At 35.9% G+C, this 20683-nt stretch overlaps 2 protein-coding genes and 1 long non-coding RNA gene across 5 annotated transcripts in view; 1 reads left to right on the top strand and 2 right to left on the bottom strand.

Moving 5' to 3' along the window:
- The window catches only part of ppt1 (palmitoyl-protein thioesterase 1 (ceroid-lipofuscinosis, neuronal 1, infantile)), an 847627-nt gene that overhangs the window by 606128 nt on the left and 220816 nt on the right, over positions 1–20683 (top strand). The gene's annotated exons all lie outside the window — the stretch shown is intronic.
- Positions 564–6904, bottom strand: LOC148679857 (uncharacterized). Its single transcript, XR_015945459.1, has 2 exons — positions 4023–6904; positions 564–3920 (listed from the first exon to the last, which is right to left on the bottom strand). It is a non-coding gene; the product is annotated as an uncharacterized LOC148679857 (long non-coding RNA).
- Positions 8408–20683, bottom strand: part of ankib1a (ankyrin repeat and IBR domain containing 1a) — a 55787-nt gene continuing 43511 nt past the window's right edge. The window contains exons 13-21 of one of the 3 annotated variants that reach the window (XM_087294738.2): positions 20180–20266; positions 19952–20018; positions 18066–18211; positions 17296–17474; positions 16174–16225; positions 15923–15997; positions 13178–13298; positions 13045–13088; positions 8408–9757 (exon numbers count right to left, since the gene is read on the bottom strand). In XM_087294738.2, coding sequence (XP_087150864.1) covers positions 9116–9757; positions 13045–13088; positions 13178–13298; positions 15923–15997; positions 16174–16225; positions 17296–17474; positions 18066–18211; positions 19952–20018; positions 20180–20266 — 1413 coding nt within the window. In that variant the 3' untranslated portion in view covers positions 8408–9115. 3 annotated transcript variants of the gene reach the window in all.

Here is a 20683-nt window from a genome sequence, read left to right as displayed (position 1 = left end):
TTATTAAAAACACTTTACACTGTACAAACTCTGTCATTGTCCTCAGCCCAACTGAACCTACAGCTTTAATAGTTTTCTAATACTAAAAACTGTAATTTAGAAGAAAAACATTTAGAAATAGGAAGTTTAAGTTTTTATAATCCACATCAATTGATTAAAAAAACATTAAATTATAAAAAAAAAAACTACAAATATATAATACAAATACATTTACAATTGTCCCCATGTTTCTGTCAGTCCTGTCACATTTACATTAAATTTAACATACAATGTGTGCAAACACGTTTAAGGCTATGACTTGAAAGTGACATCATTTGACAGGGAAAAAGCTGACAGTGTTCAAGGATGCGCTTTATCATTGAATTGTAAGATTTTTTGAGGATGACAAGCTTAAGTCAGGCCCTGTCACATTTATTTATAAGTGAAAATCTATTCTATATAGATTCTGATGTTTCTGATAGAATGACCCTTAAACTTCTAGAGGGCGCCGTTCACTGTCGTGAAATTTTAGGAAAGCATGTACACTGTTGCGTTAGTTTTACCATGAACCACAACAAATAAGATTGAGTTTAAAACCTTTTAATCCGAGCAAACCTTTTCCAATACTTTCTGTTTACTGGCTACACATCATACAAACTGGGAATGTATCAAGTATAGTCTATGAATGTGCAAATGACAATTCAAGGAAAAGGGTCACATTTAAAATAACAAAAGAATTGAATTAACTTATATAAAATACCACCACCAAAAACACTTCAGTAAAATAAACAAAAAAATAAAGCAAAATCCATCCATTTCTACACAAAACGTTCAGGTTTAGATGTAAAAACTAGTCATCACTTATAAAGAAAGGTGAATCATCTAAAGTCAAAAAAGTACAAATTAAATGTAAAAGTCTTATATCTATAATAAAAAAAATCTAAGTAAATGCACCAACTATTCGTTTTCACCTTTCATTATACTTATATTAATGTCTTCACAGAGTAAATCATAAACCAAAACATGGCGACCTGTTCAGTGTAATACAAAACAAAAGTCTCTTGTCAAAATGAACCAAACACTCTCGATTTGATTTGAGGGGAAAGTTGATTGAACTTGATTGACACAGCAAACAACAAATTAATTAGGCATAATTAATGTACATAAATAATTAAAGGTACAAAAAGGCACACTGATGAGCACAGTAGAATATAATAATAAAAATAATAATAATAATAAAAAGGATGAAAAATCTCTCTCTCACATCATGTAATACCTTCCAACAATTACTTATCAGTAATAAAAATTAAATTACAGTATTTGTGACAGTTAGATTAACCCTTTAATGGGTGGAAAACCATGTGTTAACTTCACTGACGTTGATTACATTTTTTTTTCCAATGATGAAAGTATGTAAATAACCACCAGTAACACTCCAGGGTGAGTATTTCAAGAGTTTACACTTAGCTGATTGATTATAAAGCATGGTATGCTATCTCGAGAGAGAGCCCTGAGCTTGGAAGATCCTCGAGCCCGGGGCTCCCTCCTGTTTCCAGGGCGAGAGAGGAGTTTTAGCTCAGGTAGGTATTAAGAACTCCCCTGAATTTGTTTGCTTAGTATATTCCTTGATTACTAGGGGTTGCCATGGTGGAATGAACCGCCAACTATACCAGCATATGGCTATGCGGTGAATGCTAAAACACTTACCGTGCATTCACACGGGGTTTCAGCGTCAGCGCTTGACCGAGGGTGTGTCTGAAGATGGGGCTGACACGATCGTCATAGCAGCGTCAGCCAATAAAATTAGTCCGCAATCGGCTACTGTGCTGAGGTATTTGCATAAAGTGATCTGATTGGCTAACGCTTCCGTTGGCGCTTGAAAATTTCCCAACTTCGGCAATGCAGTTTGGCAAAAATTTCCCAAAGTGAATGGGAAGCGTTGACACTGACGGCCCATGTGAATGGGGCATTACATACTGTGCCAATTTGGTTTATTGAAATCGCCGTGGCAGCCTACCCTGGATTAATCTAGGAAATGGAGGAGCCGGAGTGGATGGGGGGGGATTCTTCGAGGCGAAGATGACTAAGGTAATAAAATCTGGTTATTTATGTGCGTTTGGATTCATCTGACTGGTAAATCATAAGATAGCTAATGCGGGACCAGCTGTGGTCAATCATGAGCATGTGATCTTCTCGAAATTAGTTGATATACAAACCTCATATCAATGAGCTCTCTATAAAGGGTTAACAATCAGGTTAAAAGACTGTAAGATTTATCATCGGCATCAGAGTTTCATTTTAAATGAATTGCTTTTTATGAAATCATAGCACATTTGATGCCTATAAAACTCAAACTGCGCTCAAATAGAAATACTCCTTGAATAAACTCATTTAAATGTGGCATGAAAACAATATTAGTGTTTTTAAAGGGGCAGTTCACCCAGAAAGCTTCTGTTGCACACAAAGGTATCCTAAAAGTTGCAATTGGCTTCAATAGTAGTTTTTGTTTTTATTATGGATGTCAATTTTCTCCAACATTCTTCAAAATATCTTCCTTTGTGTTCAACAGAAGAAGCACATAAATGTTTAAAAGCAACTTAAAATGGTGACTTGTCTTTTTTTTGGTGCACTGTCCCTTTAATAATGCAACAAAAACGCATACTGTATCTAAATAAAAAAAAAATTTAAAAACTAAATATTAAACAAAATAGGCAACTCATATATAACTGATGTGATCAGCCCTCAGCAAAGACGCTTTGATAGTTGCTTAACAGATTTATCAGTTTGGCCACAAATGCAGAACACAACACAGCGAACCATATAATATAACGCCAGTGTTATTGAAGATAATGACTTGCTATGTCTCGGCGGCACACAAACAAAACAGGAAAACCTCTGTTGTTATCACTGAACTGCTTCAAGAAGAAACAAATCCATATATACAGTTGAAGTCAGGATTATTAGCCCCCTGTTTTTCTCCTCTATTTCTGTTTAACTAAAGATTTTAATTAAGACATTTCTAAACATGATAGTTTTAATAACTCATTTCTTATAACTGATTTATTTTATCTTTGTCATGATGACAGTACATAATATTTGACTGAATATTTTTCAAGACACTTCTATACAGCTTAAAGTGACATTTAAAGGCTTAACTGGGTTAATTAGGGTAACTAGTCAATATATAATGATGGTTTGTTCTGTAGACAATTGAAAAACAATATTGCTTAGGGAGGCTAATAATGTTGACCTTAAAATTGTCTTAAAAAAAATTAAAAACTGCTTTTATAATAGCTAAAATAAAACAAATATGACTTTCTCCTGAAGAAAAAAATATTATAAGAAATACTGTGAAAAATTCCTGAATCTGTTAAACATCATTTAAGAAATATTTGGGGAAAAAACTCACAGAAGGTAAATAATTTTGACTTTAACTGTGTATATATTTTTTCATGAGCTCAGTGATATACAGTACACAACACAGAATGTTAGAGGTATTGTGTGTAGTACTCACAATAGTTAAGTTAATAAAGGAGATCACATTTTCAGGAGTGTAAATTTACATTTAGTAAATTTACATGTGACATGTATTTCTTGAGTGAGGGACAATATTTCTTCTGCCATACAATATGTTGAACAACATTTTAAAACCCTATCCCTATGTGAAATGTGCAATCGACACCAATCAATGCATGTTAAATGATGGATGAAAAGAATACAGTCTCTGCGTTTTCAAAAAAGGTAGTTCACTCAAAAACTCTTTCTTCTGTTGAACACAAAAAAATTATTCTGAAGAATGTTGGAAAAACAGCCATTAACGTCCATAGAATTTTTGGCGATTTTTTCCAACATTCTTCAAAGTATCTTCTTTTAAGAATGGACGAAAATAACTTTAAAAATATGGAGAATAGGCAAGGGACGATAACTGTTTTTAAGGTAAACTGTTTTTGTCCTAAACAAAATGTAAATAAAAAATCTTACACCTATCTTAGGAACGGTACAGAAAATTGTGGTGGTTTTAAAACCTTGACTTTTTCCCCAACCGCGGTTGGGGAAAAAGTCAAGGTTTTAAAACCACCACAATTTTCTGTACCGTTCCTAAGATAGGTGTAAGATTTTTTATTTACATTTTGTTTAGGACAACAGTATCTGCATCAGAAAAGATCTCCAAAGATGCCGTTTTAAATCATAAATAAATCTGTGTTTTTGAAACTAATGAAGACAGCCAAAGTCAATGATTTGTTTGAACTATTTAGTCTAACATCTTTACTGCTCCAAAATAAAATCTATTGTGTTGAAAAGGGAAAAAAGTTTTAGTTTTTTTAGCCAGACATTTAAAAAAAACATATAGTAATCATAACACCATGATACTGTCATATTTTTATCCAAGGATACCATCAGAATCCTATAGCGGCCCATGCCTAATGGAGAACCATACAAACATCATTTGGCATGTCAAAGAATATTTCGTCCTCAGCCAGTATCGGACACCTTAAGGATTTCATACTGATATTGGGTTGAAAAAATGGTCTCAATATGGACTCAAATGTTCCATAAGGATGCCCTTGATTCACTTGAACAATTAAGAATTGAGTTTTCACTCCCAAAATATGAATTTTTCAGACACTTACAACTCATTTCCTCACACACGTAATGATTTAGAACGAATTAAAAACCCTTCTACGATGGAAGAGTTTCTAAAAGATATACTAACTGGAGACCAATAAAATAATTTCTAAAGGTTACTCAGTTAGGCATGGGGCGATAACCGTTTTCAAGGTATACCACGGTTTGGAAAAGTCAAGGTTTTAAAACCGTCGACATTTTCTGCTATTCATTTCCTAAGGTATGTGTAAGATTTTTAATGACTTTTTTGTAGTTTTTTTAGGTCAGCAGTATCTCCAGCAGAAAAGCTATCCAAATATGCCGTTTTAAATTTGTAAAATGAATCTGTTTTTGAAATAAATGAAGACTGCAGAAGTCAATGATTCATTTAAATTATTCAGTCTGACACATTCACTGCTCCAAAATATTTTAAATGTTTCCCAAAATAAAATATATTGAGTTAAAAAGGAGAAAAAAAAGTCTTATTATTATTATAAAAAGTTATTATACCATCAGAATCTTATACCCATGCCTATACTCAATATACTTATCTAAGAATACAAATAGCACATTACAGATAAAGGAGAAATGGGGGACTGAAATGAATAGAACAATTTCTCTGGAAACTTGTGAGGAAGTTTGCAGTGAAGTACATTTTGTGACCTATTCTAATATCTGGAGGGAATTCAGATGGAAGATTATGACTGGATGTTTCAGAACTCCACAAATAATTTCAAAATGGAACCCTTCCTGCTCTAACAAGTGCTGGAGAAATTGTGGACAGAATATTGGTAACCACACTCACATTCTGTGGTCGTGTCCTAAATTAAGTAACTATTGGGTAGAAGTATTTAATGCCCTAAAGGAAATCTTCCATTATGAATTGTCTTAAGATCCCACAGTTGCTCTGCTACAGTTGATGTTTTTTGTTCTGTTCATGAATTAACAACTATTTTGGTAGCTAGAAATTGATGGTCTAACATGCAAAAAAAAACTGTTACACTGTACTGTACTCCATGCAATGTTGTATTTTCTAATAAAAATAAGCTTAAAAAAAGTATTTTGTGTTCAACAGAAGAAAGAAGTAAATAAATGTTTAAAAATCACTTGATTGTGGGTTAATGGTGACTTTCTTTTTTTGTTCGTGCAACAAATAAGCATTTCTAAATAAATACAAAAAAAACTATTGATAAAATAAAAGAAAATGGGCAAAGAATATAGAAAATAAAAATTCAGGTCTTGATGGCTTCACAGTAATTGATGCATTCACACATACATGTTTTTTTCTGCATGTAAACATTCCTTTTTCTTCTGAGAAAGACACAAAAATCAATTATAATGCATAATCAGTTGAATTTGACGAATGAGTTTCCAATGTAACACAAATGATGCTTTCTCTCATGGCGCACACACAGCATCATTTCCAGAGAATGACAGAGTGGCCTCACTTGAAATTTCAGTGACATTTTGGTGGAGAAAAGCCCCATTTGTCCAGCTCAATAGCACTGAGATAAAGAACAACTCGAACAATAAGTCACTTTCAAAGCAGGCAGCTTGCTTTTGGATTTCACAGTAAGAAAGTGAAGCCAAAACATTTCAGTTATAGCCGGAATGATCATTTCAATAATAACTGCTGCAACCCAGTACTGGGAAACACCCATGCACACACACACACACACACACACACACACACACACACACACACACACACACACACACACACACACACACACACACACACACACACTTTGGCCAATTTAGTTTATTCAATTCACCTATAGTGCATGTGTTTGGACTGTGGGAGACACAGTAGTAGAGATCTGCCCGGGACTAAATTTTGAATCCCGCTCCCGCCTGGTTTTAGCCCAAACCGTTCTCGCTAACGAGCGGGAGGGAGAACATAACCGAAAACCGCCCAGCTATACAGAGTCCAGACAGCCTATAACAAGCTGTCTGTATAAACACACACACACACACACGTTCACCAAGCAACACACACACACACACACACACACACACACACACACACACACACACACACACACACAAACACACAAACACACAGCAACAAACAAGCTAAATGCAGCAAATTGCAAATTAAACTAGTTACCGACCGCTCCCAAGCTTTATTCGGAAATTAATGAAGACCTTTAGGACCACCTAGGAGGAAACCTTTGCCAACACAGGGAGAACATACAAACTCCACACAAAAAAGCCAACAGACCCTGCCGGGACCGGAATCCGCAAACTTCTTTGCTGTGAGGCGACAGTGCTAACCACGTCGCCCCTATTTTCGTATCATTGGATATATAATTAAAACACCTGAATAATGAATGCAAACCATAATCAAGAAAAAGATATATATATATATATATATATATATATATATATATATATATATATATATATATATATATATTATTTATTAAAAAAAAATTTTGTGTTGCTTAAATTCCTTTCGTTTACATGAAGAAGGCAGGATTGAAAAGCTTTTCAGCCACCAGGGGGCACTCAAAATGTTTTGGCTTCCCTTTTCAGGCACCACAATGAATTTGTGAGACCAAAAGCGACTTAAAGAGCCCAAAAAAGATCATCAAAAAGTGTGTGAGGTAAAATGTTTCTCTTGATCTTTTATTTAAAGCAATGAAGCAAATCTCACTGCATCTCTAAATTATTCATTCATTCATTTTTCTTCAGCTTAGACCCTTTATTCATCAGGGGGTGCCACAGCGGAATGAACCGCCAACTTATCCGGCATATGTTTTACAAAGCAGATGCCCTTCCAGCTGCAACCAAGTACTGGGAAACACCCATGCACACTTATTCACACACGCACAATCATACACGTTGGCCAATTTAGTGTTTTCAATTCCCCTATAGCACATGTGTTTGGACTGTGGGGGAAACCTGAGCACCTGGGGGAAACCCACGCCAATACGGAGAGAACATGCAAACTCCACACAGAAATGCCAACTGACCCAGCCAAGACTTGAACCAGCGACCTTCTCGCGATGAGGAGACAGTGCTAACCACTGAGCAAGAACATTGGCCCTATATTTAGATATAACTAAGAATAATAAGTAGGCTTTTAATTATATATTCATTGTTACTCAAAACCCTTTCGTTTACATCAGGGGTCACCAATCCTGGTCCTGGAGGGCCGGTGTCCCTGCAGGGTTTAGCTCCATCTTGCCTCATCACACCTGCCTGCATGTTTAAAGTACACCTAGTAATACCTTGATAAGCTTGTTCAGGTGTGTTTGATTAAGGTTGGAGCTAAAATCTGCTGAACACCGGCCCTCCAGGAACAAGTTTGGTGACCCCTGGTTTACATGAAGAAGGCAGGATTGAAAAGCTTTACTGTAGCCACCCACCAGGGGGCACGCAAAATGTTTTGGCTTCACTTTTCAGGCACCACAATGAATTCGTGAAACCAAAAGAGCACAAAAAAGATCAAAAAGTGTGTGAGGTAAAATGTTTCTCTTGATCTTACTTTTATTTAAAGCAACGAAGCAAATCTCACTGCATCTCTAAATTATTCATTCATTCATTTTCCTTCAGCTTAGACCCTTTATTTATCAGGAGGCGCCACAGCGGAATGAACCGCCAACTTATCCAGCATATGTTTTACACAGCGGATGCCCTTCCAGCTGCAACCCTGTATTGGGAAACACCCATGCACACTTATTCGCACACTCATACACTTTGGCCAATTTAGTGTATTCAATTCACCTACAAAGCATGTGTTTGGACTGTGGGGGAAACCGGAGCACCTGAAGGAAACCCACACCAATACAGAGAGAGCATGCAAACTCCACACAGAAATGCCAACTGACCCAGCTGAGACTTGAACCAGCGACCTTTTTGCTGTGAGGCGATAGTGCTAACCACTGAACCACCATGTCACCTAAATATTAGATTTTGAATAATTAAAAACTCAAAACCAGACATTGGCTAAACCTGAAGAGCATTTATGAGTACTGTGTTGAGTATTATAATGAAAATAAAAGTCTTTAATACATGTCGTCAAATGATACCTGTTCTTTAAAATAGCTCAGTATATAAACGATGATCACACTATTAAACGTCTTCTGTAGATGATGGTGGTAATGCATGGGTAGTCGTCTTTCTTTTTCTTTTTTTTGCTCAGAGAAGGTAAAGCTGTATTACGCCCTTATTTTGTAATGCATGAAAACCCCTTCCATCTTCGACCCAAAGAAAACACATTTCGTCTAAGGCCACCAGAACTGATTTTATGTCCGCGCAACGTTAGTTTTTCCACAATTTGATGCTAAATGCAGAGAAGAACCAAACTTACAGATGAATGTGCAAAAACAAACACACAAATATGATTAGTGAATGATCCAATCATGAACTTCCACGAGCACAAACCTGATCGCTTTTCTTCCAAAGCGCTGTGCAACACAATCAACGCCTGTCTCAGATCACAGCACGAGCACTTCCGCTTCCATCGTGTAGTGTTTTGGCACAATAAGAGCACTCAGTTGGTAAACGTAATGACACTCGCTCCTCAAACTAGATGCACTTCCTCCTCCCACTCCAAAGATAGACTGTTTACCTGCGGATCGGCACTGCTTTCAGGACAAACCGTGAGATCTGAAGCCTCCGTTTTAGCATCTTCAACACACTCCGAAACCTCCCCCTCTTTACTCTCCATCTCAGCACTCTCCGCTTCAGTCTGCTCGGCTTTTGCAGGCTCTCCTAAAGCGTGCGTTTCGTTCCCTGCATCAGAAGCGGATGAGGGAATCAGTGCAATGCTCTGTGGATTCATATCGTGGAACCAGGCCATGATGTTGCCCAGCAGGTTGGCATTGGTGGAGGGATCCAGACAGTCCGGGTCACTAGGGCTGAAGGCGGTGCCCAAGGCATCGGGGTAGGAGTTGATGTTAAAGGGTGTATAGCGGCTGCTGATGTCGCCTAGTCTCATAAGGCTGTCTCCCAGCTCCAGGAGCTCAGAGCTGCTCATTGACGCCCGCGGCGGATCTGAGGTCTGTGGGACACTGTCCAGTCTGGAGGGCAGAGAGGAGCCGCTGGCACCAACAGAGGCGTCGCTGTCCTGAGGCTCGGGGTCCAAGGCCAGCCCGGACTCCTGTAAGGACAGCTGAATCGCCAGTAAAATATTGGGGTCATCCTCATCTAGAGATCCAAGTGCCTGAGGAGGTGGGGGGGATAAGAATGCAAATATTCTCAGTGGACCCTTTTTACAAGACTGTTATGACACGTTTAATGCCTAGTTCAGACTGCGTGATTTTAGCCCCGAATTTTGGCTCGCCGACAGGTTTTGAGAAATCGCCGACAAATGCCTGAAATCACAGGCAAATCGCTGCTCGTGCACGTGAGTGACAATCACACAGTATGAACGATCAAAGACGCGATCTGAGAGAATCGCCGATGAGTCGCCGATGCCTGTGAGATATTTGGGGTGCTGAATATCTGGAGCTGTCGTTGATTCAAATCATGCCGTGTGAATTGAGTTTTGACTGAAAATAACATCAGCGATCGCCTACAGCCAATGAGAGAGCGGCATTCACTTGTGTGTGCGTGTGTGTATACCTGCTGCAGGCCAGCGGGAGGCTGGGGGAGAAGTTAAAAGCACTCATTTTCGGTTTATTTGGACCCATGAAATGGAGGAAAAACTAGTCAAGGTTTGACTAGGCTCAGGAGCAACTGTGTTTGTTTGACGTTTCATACAGAAAGAAAATAGTTTATTATGAATGTTGAGGAGAAATGGCTAATTCCCTTTAAACCCAGGTGAGCAAACATGTACATGTTCTACCCCATTAAAGGCTTCTTTCTCATTATGTAGTTAATAACAAAAGATATGCTACGTGTTTTTGGCTGTGAGACGTAGTTTGGACGAAGTTGTCGGCGATTCTTCCTATAGTAAAGTCATGCAATGTGAAAGTCCCTGTCACCGATCCATCTTGCAGTGTAAACAAAGCAGCGACGAAACGCTAACCCAGATAGTCATGCAGTGTAAAAACATCTGTGACACGACTACTTTGAAAATCATGCAGTCTGAACTCGGCATAACAATCATCAGCATCTTAAATCTGTTAATGTTTACAATATTTAGATTTTTTTAAATGTACGAATATTAATTTTGTATTTATGTATGTGTTACAGCGGGGAAAGTAACTATTGAACATGTTTTTTTCCTGGAAATAGTATATCTAAAGGAGCTGTTGACATGGAATTGAACTAGATTTTGCAGCTTAAAGACACTTTTCATATGGACAGTGTAAAAATCTTGATGGTTCTGTGGGTCTCGTGAGCTTTCATTAGTTTTTTCTATTGGATTGGAGTCAGGGGATTGGCTGGGCCATTCTACAGCTAGATTTTTTTTCTCTGAAAGCATTTAAGAGTCTCCTTGGCTTGGTATTTTGAATCATTGTCTTGCTGAAATGTCCACCCTGGTTCCATGTTCTCTTGTCATTAATATTTAACTTAAGTTAAAAGGTAAAACTGTCTGAGATATGAACAAAAGCAAGTGATGCATCAAAGTTTGATTTAAAAAAAATCTTAAATGATTATAAAAATGCTTATCATTAAAATAATGTATAAATACAATAAAAATCTTGAACGATATTAATGATATGACGTAGTTCCGGAAACTTCCTACTTCTCTGTTTATCCATCTGATTTTACAGTTGGTCTCTTTTGACCACCCCCTGTCGTTTTAAAGGGCACCTATGGTGAAAAATCTACTTTTCAAGCTGTTTGGACGGACGTGTGTAAGTATAGTGTACAGATCGTCATATTAGGGTGATATAAACACACACAGTCCTTTTTTTTATTTAACATAAAAACAGTGGACTAATTGGAGCGGTTTTCAGACCGACCGCAACTTGACGTAGGAGAGCGATCCCCCCGCCCACCAATATTGATTGACAGCCTCGCGTCACGATTATATCCTCAGTTTGTTGTTTCGCGTCTGCCATTTTCAGCGTGTGTGTCAAAGCAATACCACTAAAGGAACATACTTGCTCTATTTTTAGATGTAAGGCTCATTGGACTCAACGAAAGATCAATACAGGGCTCAACAATAAGGACTGCCCGATGGCCCGGGGCCAGTGTGAGAGACGCTTGGGACAGTAGACAGGATCATTACTGGCCCGATTGAGGCCACCTTTTGTTAAATAATTTCGAACTAAAATAAAATACCTTCACATTTTCCATCCTGCTCTTTTGTTAACACATAACTTTGCTCATTATACATATATTAACATTTTAAAAATATTATTAAAAAAATTTAATAATTATAGACATTATTTTTGACACATTATTTAAAATATGTGGGTAAAAAATAGCTATAAAATTTTATGTTTTCTTTGGTGGGAACAGTGAAAATTTTGGCAGGGCAAGTAAAAATCTGAACCCGATCGGACCAGTAGAAAAAATCCTTAGTGTTGAACCCTGCAATATTCTCCACATTATCGCTCTAATCGGAATTATTGCTTGTACCTTTTTTGTAGGTTTGTAAACATGTGTACTTTTCACTGCGTCTACCTTAAACTTCAGCCGTTTTCATTTCTCGCAAACACAAAAGCTCCCTGTGATCTTAGGTGCAGAAGCGAGTTGCGTCATAACAAAGTTGCTTGCAGGTAGCACACCAGAAGCGCCTCTCAGTGTGGCGTCGTGCATTTCTTAGTTCTGGGCGTGGTATTCTGTCAGGGTGCACGCTGTGGAGCTTCGGGTCGGCGGCTAGGCAGCCGCGGCGCCGTTGTGTTTGCCCTGGTGGAGGCCTGTGTTTAGAATTCTGGAATACATGGCGCTGCGTGGCGCGACGATTCGGGACACTTCATGTTTCTGCTGCACCACTAAGAGTGTCTGGTGTCACGGCGCATTCAGTGCCTCAGTCAAAGGTAATTCAGTGTGTGTGGTTATTAGTCTCGGTGTACAAGCTTGGCACTTGTACACCGAGACTATACAAAGACACAAATGATTTTGTACTCTCTGCTTAGTCTGTGTCCGAGTCGTACATGTACGGCTGAATGCTGATCTTAACTTCTCTGTCTGCCTATCTATTGCAAACACAGAGCGTGGGAGCTCTTGGCTCCGCCCCCTTGTTACGTTGGGCGGGAAATTAATTTTCATGTGAAGCAACACGCCCCTAAAACAGCGAGCTTTGTACACGCCCACAACATGACACTTTTGAACACATTATAACAAAAACATCTGAACTGTGTGTTGAACTGAACCTAAACTGGCACACTCAGAACAACCATAATGTTAATATTAAATCATAGAAAATGGGTAAACTATGTGCCCTTTAAAGAATATCACAACGGTTAACGTGGCAAGTATAAAAGCCTTGTCTGTTTCGTGAGGTGCCAGGCGAAAGTTTAAATCCAGCTTAAGCATTTCACTGCATATCATACCGTGTATGACTCTGTGTGTGACCAATATAACTAACATTTGTATAAACAGATTATTTACCGTAGAGATGCCATGCCGTTGTGAAGTGCCTCCCTCATGTGTTTCTATAAACACAAACACATACATATTTCAGAGTGAGTATGAGTGTCGTTCAGTGGCTCGTTCATGTGTTGTGTTTCAGGCAGTGCTGTACCTGCGGTGGCGTCGCTGGAGTCATGTGGTTCAGGAGTGTTGCTGCGCAGGCTGTGCAGTCGGAGCAGGTCTCCTCGTCGCCGCTGCCGGTGTCTCCGTCTGTACTGGAACTCAGAGTACTCCTGCAACAGCAGCAGGAACATCATTTGACTACACAGAGCAATAACAAGGGGAGAAATGCATACGGCCTTCAAAATATAAACAACAATACTGATGGGCATCTGTCACTGGTGCATTAAAGAGATCCAATCTTAATGTTTTTATAAAGAGTAAAGTGCGATATGCCTAATTATGATCTACGGATAAAAATAAAGCACATAATACATGCACAAATAAATCACAAATAAAAATGAATGTCTCTGCATTTAAATATGCAAGTACACCCCTCACAAATCTCTCTTTTAAATTCAAATTTTGAATAGGAAGCTATACAATAATATTAAATTTAATAATTATAATTAATTAAATTTAATAATTAATATTAATAATTTAATATTATATTTGTGTTTATGCATTACATTAGTCAGTACTGAAGCCAAATCTGGAGATTATTTAACTTACTCTAACTTACAATATATCTAAAAACTATACACCCAAATTTATGTTGGAAAAATATTAAGTACAAATTTAAAAGAGAAGAAAAATCAAGAGAGAATCAAGAAAAATTAAAAAAAGAAAATTTAGTTGAAATTAAAAAACTATAATTCTAAAGAAATTAAACTATAAAAACTAAATGATTTAAAATTAAATACAGCTTATATTTTAGGTAAAAAAAATATCTAAAAAGAAGTACTGCAAAAAATTCCTTGCTCTGTTAAACATCACTTAGAAAATATTTAAAAAGAAAAAAATATCTAATAATAATAATAATAATAATAATAATACATTTAAAAAATAAATAAATAAAATATATTGATGAAAAAATATATATATTATATATATATATATATATATATATATATATATATATACACACACACACACACACACACACACACACATACATATATATACATATATATATATATATATATATATATATATACACATACATATATATACACATATATACACATATATATATATATATATATTTAAAATATATATATCAGAAACATGCTCAGTGAACATTCTTGTTTATCTGAAAAACAATGCTGAAGTCAGATATTCTGATTTGAAAATGTGAATTATGTGCTGGAACGTCTGTCTTTGTTTTGGTGTTTTTAACCCACCCAATGCCAGCTTAGCCAATTATATTTAAGCTAGCCGGGCTGCCTTGGTGGAAAACAGTGTATTTTATTCATTCATTTAGAAAGACTCTGAAAGCACGCGTTCGTAACCGCAATGCGATCTCCAGTGGACAGTAGCAGACTCCGAAATGAGACGCAGAGTTCCACATGAGGTTATCAATTAGCAAATTCTGTAAATATTAGGGGTGTAAACATTAGGTGAGCAGATTACATTGTAACCCCGTGTCCTAACAACATGCTACAAGACGAGATTTGCAGTGATAAGCAATTGGGCTGTTTGCACCAAGCGAAACATGACAGAAATGTAAATACAGCCATTCAGAAGCACAGAATAGTGCACTCACTGCACTCCAACGAAATGATAAGGTTTATAATCTAATTAATACATTAAACCTCTTTAACATCATTAAATGTAGATGCTGAATCACTGATATGTGTTGGCTTTGCAATATTTCACAGTTCTAAAGTTTAAATTCACACAGTTTATTTTAACTACAGTATCTGATGCTGCTTTCAGTAGTATGGTAATAAATATTATGTAAAATGGCATTCAAACTCACATTATTAGCATTTAACACTGAATAAAGCACATGAGGTATACCCAGGGTAGCAGTAGGGGGTAGCAGGGTGGGAGGGCGGGGTGGGATATGGGGGGTTGCTGGTATTGGCAAAGGGGTGTCACGGACAGAAGACGAAAATAAACAGCAGGGGGTTGTCCCGGACGAAAGTAAAGATGGTTGGGGAACCGAGGATGAAAGTGAAAGTGAACAGTGGACCGGGGAAGAGGGCGGTTGAGGGAGGGGATCGATAAAATAAGGTGCCGGATCAGATTTCAGTTCCGGCACAATTCAAGCCCTGGGTGTACCTGAGGTGATCATTGTCAGTTTTCTGTTGTTCACCTGTGAGAAATAGATGCCGCTTCCGATATATCGATTCAAGGTGTTGTCTAGAACAAAAAGTCCTTTTAGTATAGAAATTATTCCCTCTATCGCGTGCCGTTGCTTTTATATAGAACCAGATTTAAGTCAGCCTTCAATCTAGATCGTCAGACTCACTTCTGTTGGTCTTAAATCTGGCAACCTGCGCTTGAGTCTGTTTTGATCCAGGAGTGCAATACCAAGTTCAACCACTGCGTGCTAAACTTACATACTGCACCTTTAAGTAGAGTTCAGGCTGCTCAATAATTTAAGCATTAAAAAAAGAAGAGGAATTTGACATTTGTTAAAAAGACTGAAAGCAAATCATTCACACGGACACACTGAACGCATGGCAAAGCAACCTAAAACGGTGAAGTTGACCACAGGACAGGAATTCTGCTTTAAATCAAATAGTGGCATAGTCGTTTATCTGGAATATTCCAGGAGATGACCAGCCTTAACATCTAAAACACCAGATTACATTGAGGCTAACGGCAAGGATGAGGTTTAGATGTCATATACAGCACATGCAAATTAATACTGGACCAAATTGAGCTTTTCATCTTCGTTCATCAGTACCTGCGGCTGGCCTCCTGCATTGTAATTGCTCTCGCGCTGTGCATTTGATCCCCGTACTGGGTGATTCCTCACCATCTTTGGACACAGAATGAGATTCAATGACTGCTAGTATTTTACAGCAACACACAACTCTCTTAATTGTTAACAGTCTAGTGAAGCTACAGCTCCGACAGGCTGCGTGAGTTTAGCAATAGCAGAGGTTAGTCAAAAACAGAAACAGGTCAAACACAGAGGTGGTGATGCTATCATACCTCAGGAGAAGCAAATCCCAGATACTCCCAGTCCCACGTCCCGCCAGCAAAACTGAAAAAGAGGGGGAAAATTATGATAACACAGATGATCTTTAGAAATATTCTGCATTTAAACTGAAAGAGCCCTCAGATGAAAGATCTACTGTATTTGTGAAATTAGAGAAGATTAGATATATATGTATATAAAATATATATAGATATATATGTATATAAAATATATATATATATATATATATATATATATATATATATATATATATATATATATATATATATATATATATATATATATATATATATATATATTTCAATAAATATTTAAATATATAAAAAAATATATAATTAATACACACACACACACACACACACACACACACACACACACACACACACACACACACACACACACACACACACACACACACACACACACACTAAATACATAATATAAATAAAATATAAATACATAATACATAATTTAAAAATATAAATATTTAAATAAATATATAAATATATTAAAATATATATATATATATATATATATATATATAATAAAAATTTATATATAATATATATATATATATATATAATTTTTTTATATACTTATTTTTATTTTTATTTAAATAATTCTATATTTTAATATATTTATTTAAATATTAATATATATTTATATATATATATATATATATATATATATATATATATATATATAAACAAATGATTAAATAAATATATAAATATATAAAATATTTAATTATATAAATAAATATATAAATAAATAAATATATAAATACATAAACAAATACATAAATATATAAATATATAAACAAACAAATAAATAAATTTCTGAATAAATAAATATATAAACATACAAATAAATATATAAACATATAAACAAATATATAAATATATGTGTTTTCATGCAAAATCATTGTTTAAATACAGTTGTGTGAACAGTTGGTGTATATAACCAGTATCTAAAGGTAAAAATGTATTAATTCTCTTTTTTATAACCACTCTTGATAAAGTAAAACACTTTGATTGACATTCTCCCTTTGTGCATGTCATCAAAGGGGGTAAGCCCTGCCTATTAGTAGATATAAAAGTCAGTACAAGTTTTACCTGCGTCGCGGAGCTTCAGGAGAATCATTTGGAGCGACACCTCGAGCCACAGAGGCCAGAAACTCCCGCCTCTTCTGCTGCACCAAATACGTGGCACTGATGATCTTATGGCGAGGGGTGCGGAGGTAAGGCCGGTTCACCTTCTGAGCCAGGTCTTCAGTGACCATCTCTAAATCCGTCTGAGCAAGAAGAAACACAAGAGCATGATGTAAACTAATAATATTTTTATTATTCTTTAAAAAAAAAACATAAGTATTTCCTTAATGATGTTTATCAGATTTAGGAATTTTTCACAGTATTTCCTATAATATTTTTTCCTCTGGAGAAAGTCTTATTTGTTTTATTTCTGCTAGAATAAAAGCAGTTTTTTATTCTTTAAACACCATTTTAAGGTCAATATTATTAGCACCCTTAAGCAATATTTATTTTCAATTGTCTACAGAACAAACCATCGTTATACAATGACTAGCTTAATTACCCTAACCTGCCTAACTAACCTAGCTAAGCCTTTAAATGTCACTTTAAGCTGAATACTAGCATCTTTAAAAAAATCTAGAGTAAAATTATGTAGTCATTATGACAAGGAAATAATAAATCAGTTATTAGAAATGAGTTATTAAAACTATTATGTTTAGATTTTTTTTTTATTCTCTCCATTAAAGAGAAATTGGGGGACAGAAACATACAGGGGGGTTAATAATTCAGAAGGGCTAATAACTCTTCTTCAACTGTTTGTGAATGCATTGCTTCAAAAACACAATAAACAGTACCTGCATAAGTTCAAATATTTCTTTCTTTGTGCTTTTGGGCTCCAAGAAGAAACTATATGGATAAGAGCACTTAAGGATGCGTCGGGTCTTGAGAAGCTCATGAACACCGTCCTCAATAAATGTGGTGTCAGGTGGAGCTCCATCCCCTACAGCAAACAGACAGATTGAGGTTTTAGCACGTTTGTTTTGATCAAAATAACTAATTTACTTGTGTTTATGAGAACATTTAAGTTGTCCTATTATGCGTTTATCACTATACTTTTAACCAGAGCCCTCTTACTATAAGTTTGGCATTAAAAAATGATGTGCAAAAAGAAAGCCCCGCCCCCTATTTCAGTTGAATTTACATCAACACACTGAAATAAAAGTTTCATCACATGGACTTTAACATAAATCCCAGTTTCAGAGCAAAATACCTCTCAGATTATACTGTTTATACCATGCTGTAAACACAAACACTTTTTTGGGGATTTCAGACAAAAAAATTAATTAATTAACTAAAAAAGAAAAGAAAAAAAATAAAGAAAAAAGGTGTCTTGTGTATCTTTAAATGCAAATGAGCTGCTGCTCCCCGCCCCCCTTTCCAAAAGAGGGCGGAGTGTTTATAGTCAGAGCCTCAGATACTCCACCAATAACAAACATAACATATAAGGGATGTCAAACTGTATTGTTCCTTTGGTGCACCACATTGCAGGCATGGATAATTCTGTATCAGTTCAGATATAATAGATCATAACCGGTTATTATGTACTGACGTCATTTATCTTATACGCGCTATGTCGCGGTAGCTTACTATGGCGAGGGAGGTGAACGCAAGTAATTAAAACACTCAAACTACTTAAAAATGCAGAAACTCTGCACATTTCACTGTGTGTGTGTTTGCTGGACAGTCTTTCACTAGCTATGTTTCCATCCACCTATTTTTATGCGCATTTTGCATATGCGTATATATTAAAGGACAAAATTGTTTCACAAATAGTTTAGAAATATATTTATACACTTTAATACAAGATTACTTGAGCTGTGAAGTAAAATATAAAATTGTTTATGGAAAGCATCGTCAACGCACTGTGATGCACCGAGATATTGAATTGAACCGAATCGATGGCATGATAATCGTAACCGAACCGCGAGACCAGTGTAGGTTCACACCTTTACAACATTTTAAACGCATATATATACGCATATATATATATATATATATATATATATATATATATATATATATATATATATATATATATATATATATATATATATACACACACACACACACACACACACACACACACACACACACACACACACACATATACGCATAAATATATATATAAATATATATATATATATATATATATATATATATATATATATATATATATGCGTATATATATGCGTTTAAAAGCTCTATTAGTTTTAACACGTTATACATTTTAAGTGACAAGTATGTTCAATGCAGGCATTTGAGTAAATCTGGAAACAGCGCTTATTTATACACACAACAACTCACATAAACGTTCGTAAAAATGTCAAAACTCTGCATTTTCTCAATCTTAACTTGTTCCAAACTTTTTTTAATTTCTTTTTTCTGTTAAACAAAAAAGATTATGTATGTATTTACATTTTTGGAAACTGGTACACATTGACATTGATTGTAGGAACAGGAAAATATATTGGAAGACAGTGGCAACCAGTTTCCAGCATTCCTCAAAATATCTTCCTTTGTGTTTAATAAATGAAAATAAAACTCAAGTTAGGTTTGAAACAAGAAAAGAGTGAATAAATAATGACAAAATCAGCATTTTTGGCTGAAAAATCCCATTAAGTCATGTACAGTGTGTGCAAAATATCGCTGACATGGTTTGATCGATCAAATTTCCACTCACTTCCAATAAAAGCTTTGCTTAGTTGCTCCATCTTTTCTTTGGCTGTTTTCAGGAGTCGTTCTTCTAACTAGTATAAAACACACACACACACACACACACACACACACACACACACACACACACACACACACACACACACACACACACACACACACACACACACACACAGATTAATTTTCAACAAGAGGATCAATTACTCAATGAATTCAGTTACAGAAAAACTCTTACCTGGTAACTGTGTTCGTGGTTTTTATATCGTGTGTAATAATGCATAAAACGGTCGAGTTCCTGAAAACTCTTGTGCTTTTTTTCTGCCTGCGAGGACACAAAAGCAAGATTGACTTCCACCTTCAAGGCATACACACTCAACAACAAAGGCACAAAAGCTGCTTTGTTGCTTTGTACACATGAGAAATCAGATCCTTGTATTTTTTTTTTAAATTTTCCTCATGTCCTATATTCAACACAGTACAGTTCAAGTCACAATCAGTCCTCCTGTTAAATTTTATCTATTTATATTTTTCCCCCAATTTTAATTTCAATATCTGTTTAACAGACTTTTTCAGCACATTTCTCAACATAATAGTTTTAACAACTCATCTCTAATAACTGATTTATTATTTTTTCCATGATGACAGCACATAATACTAGACTAGATATTTTTCAAGACACTTCTATACAGCCTCAAGTGACATTTAAAGGCTTAACTAGGTTAATTAAGCAAGTCATTGC

The sequence above is a fragment of the Danio rerio genome, chromosome 19, assembly GCF_052040795.2.
Source record: "Danio rerio strain M-AB ecotype USA chromosome 19, GRCz13ab, whole genome shotgun sequence".
NCBI classification, from domain to species: domain Eukaryota; kingdom Metazoa; phylum Chordata; class Actinopteri; order Cypriniformes; family Danionidae; genus Danio; species Danio rerio.
The sequence above is the reverse complement of the archived record's forward strand: the minus strand, read 5'-3'. Positions and strand labels throughout refer to the sequence as shown.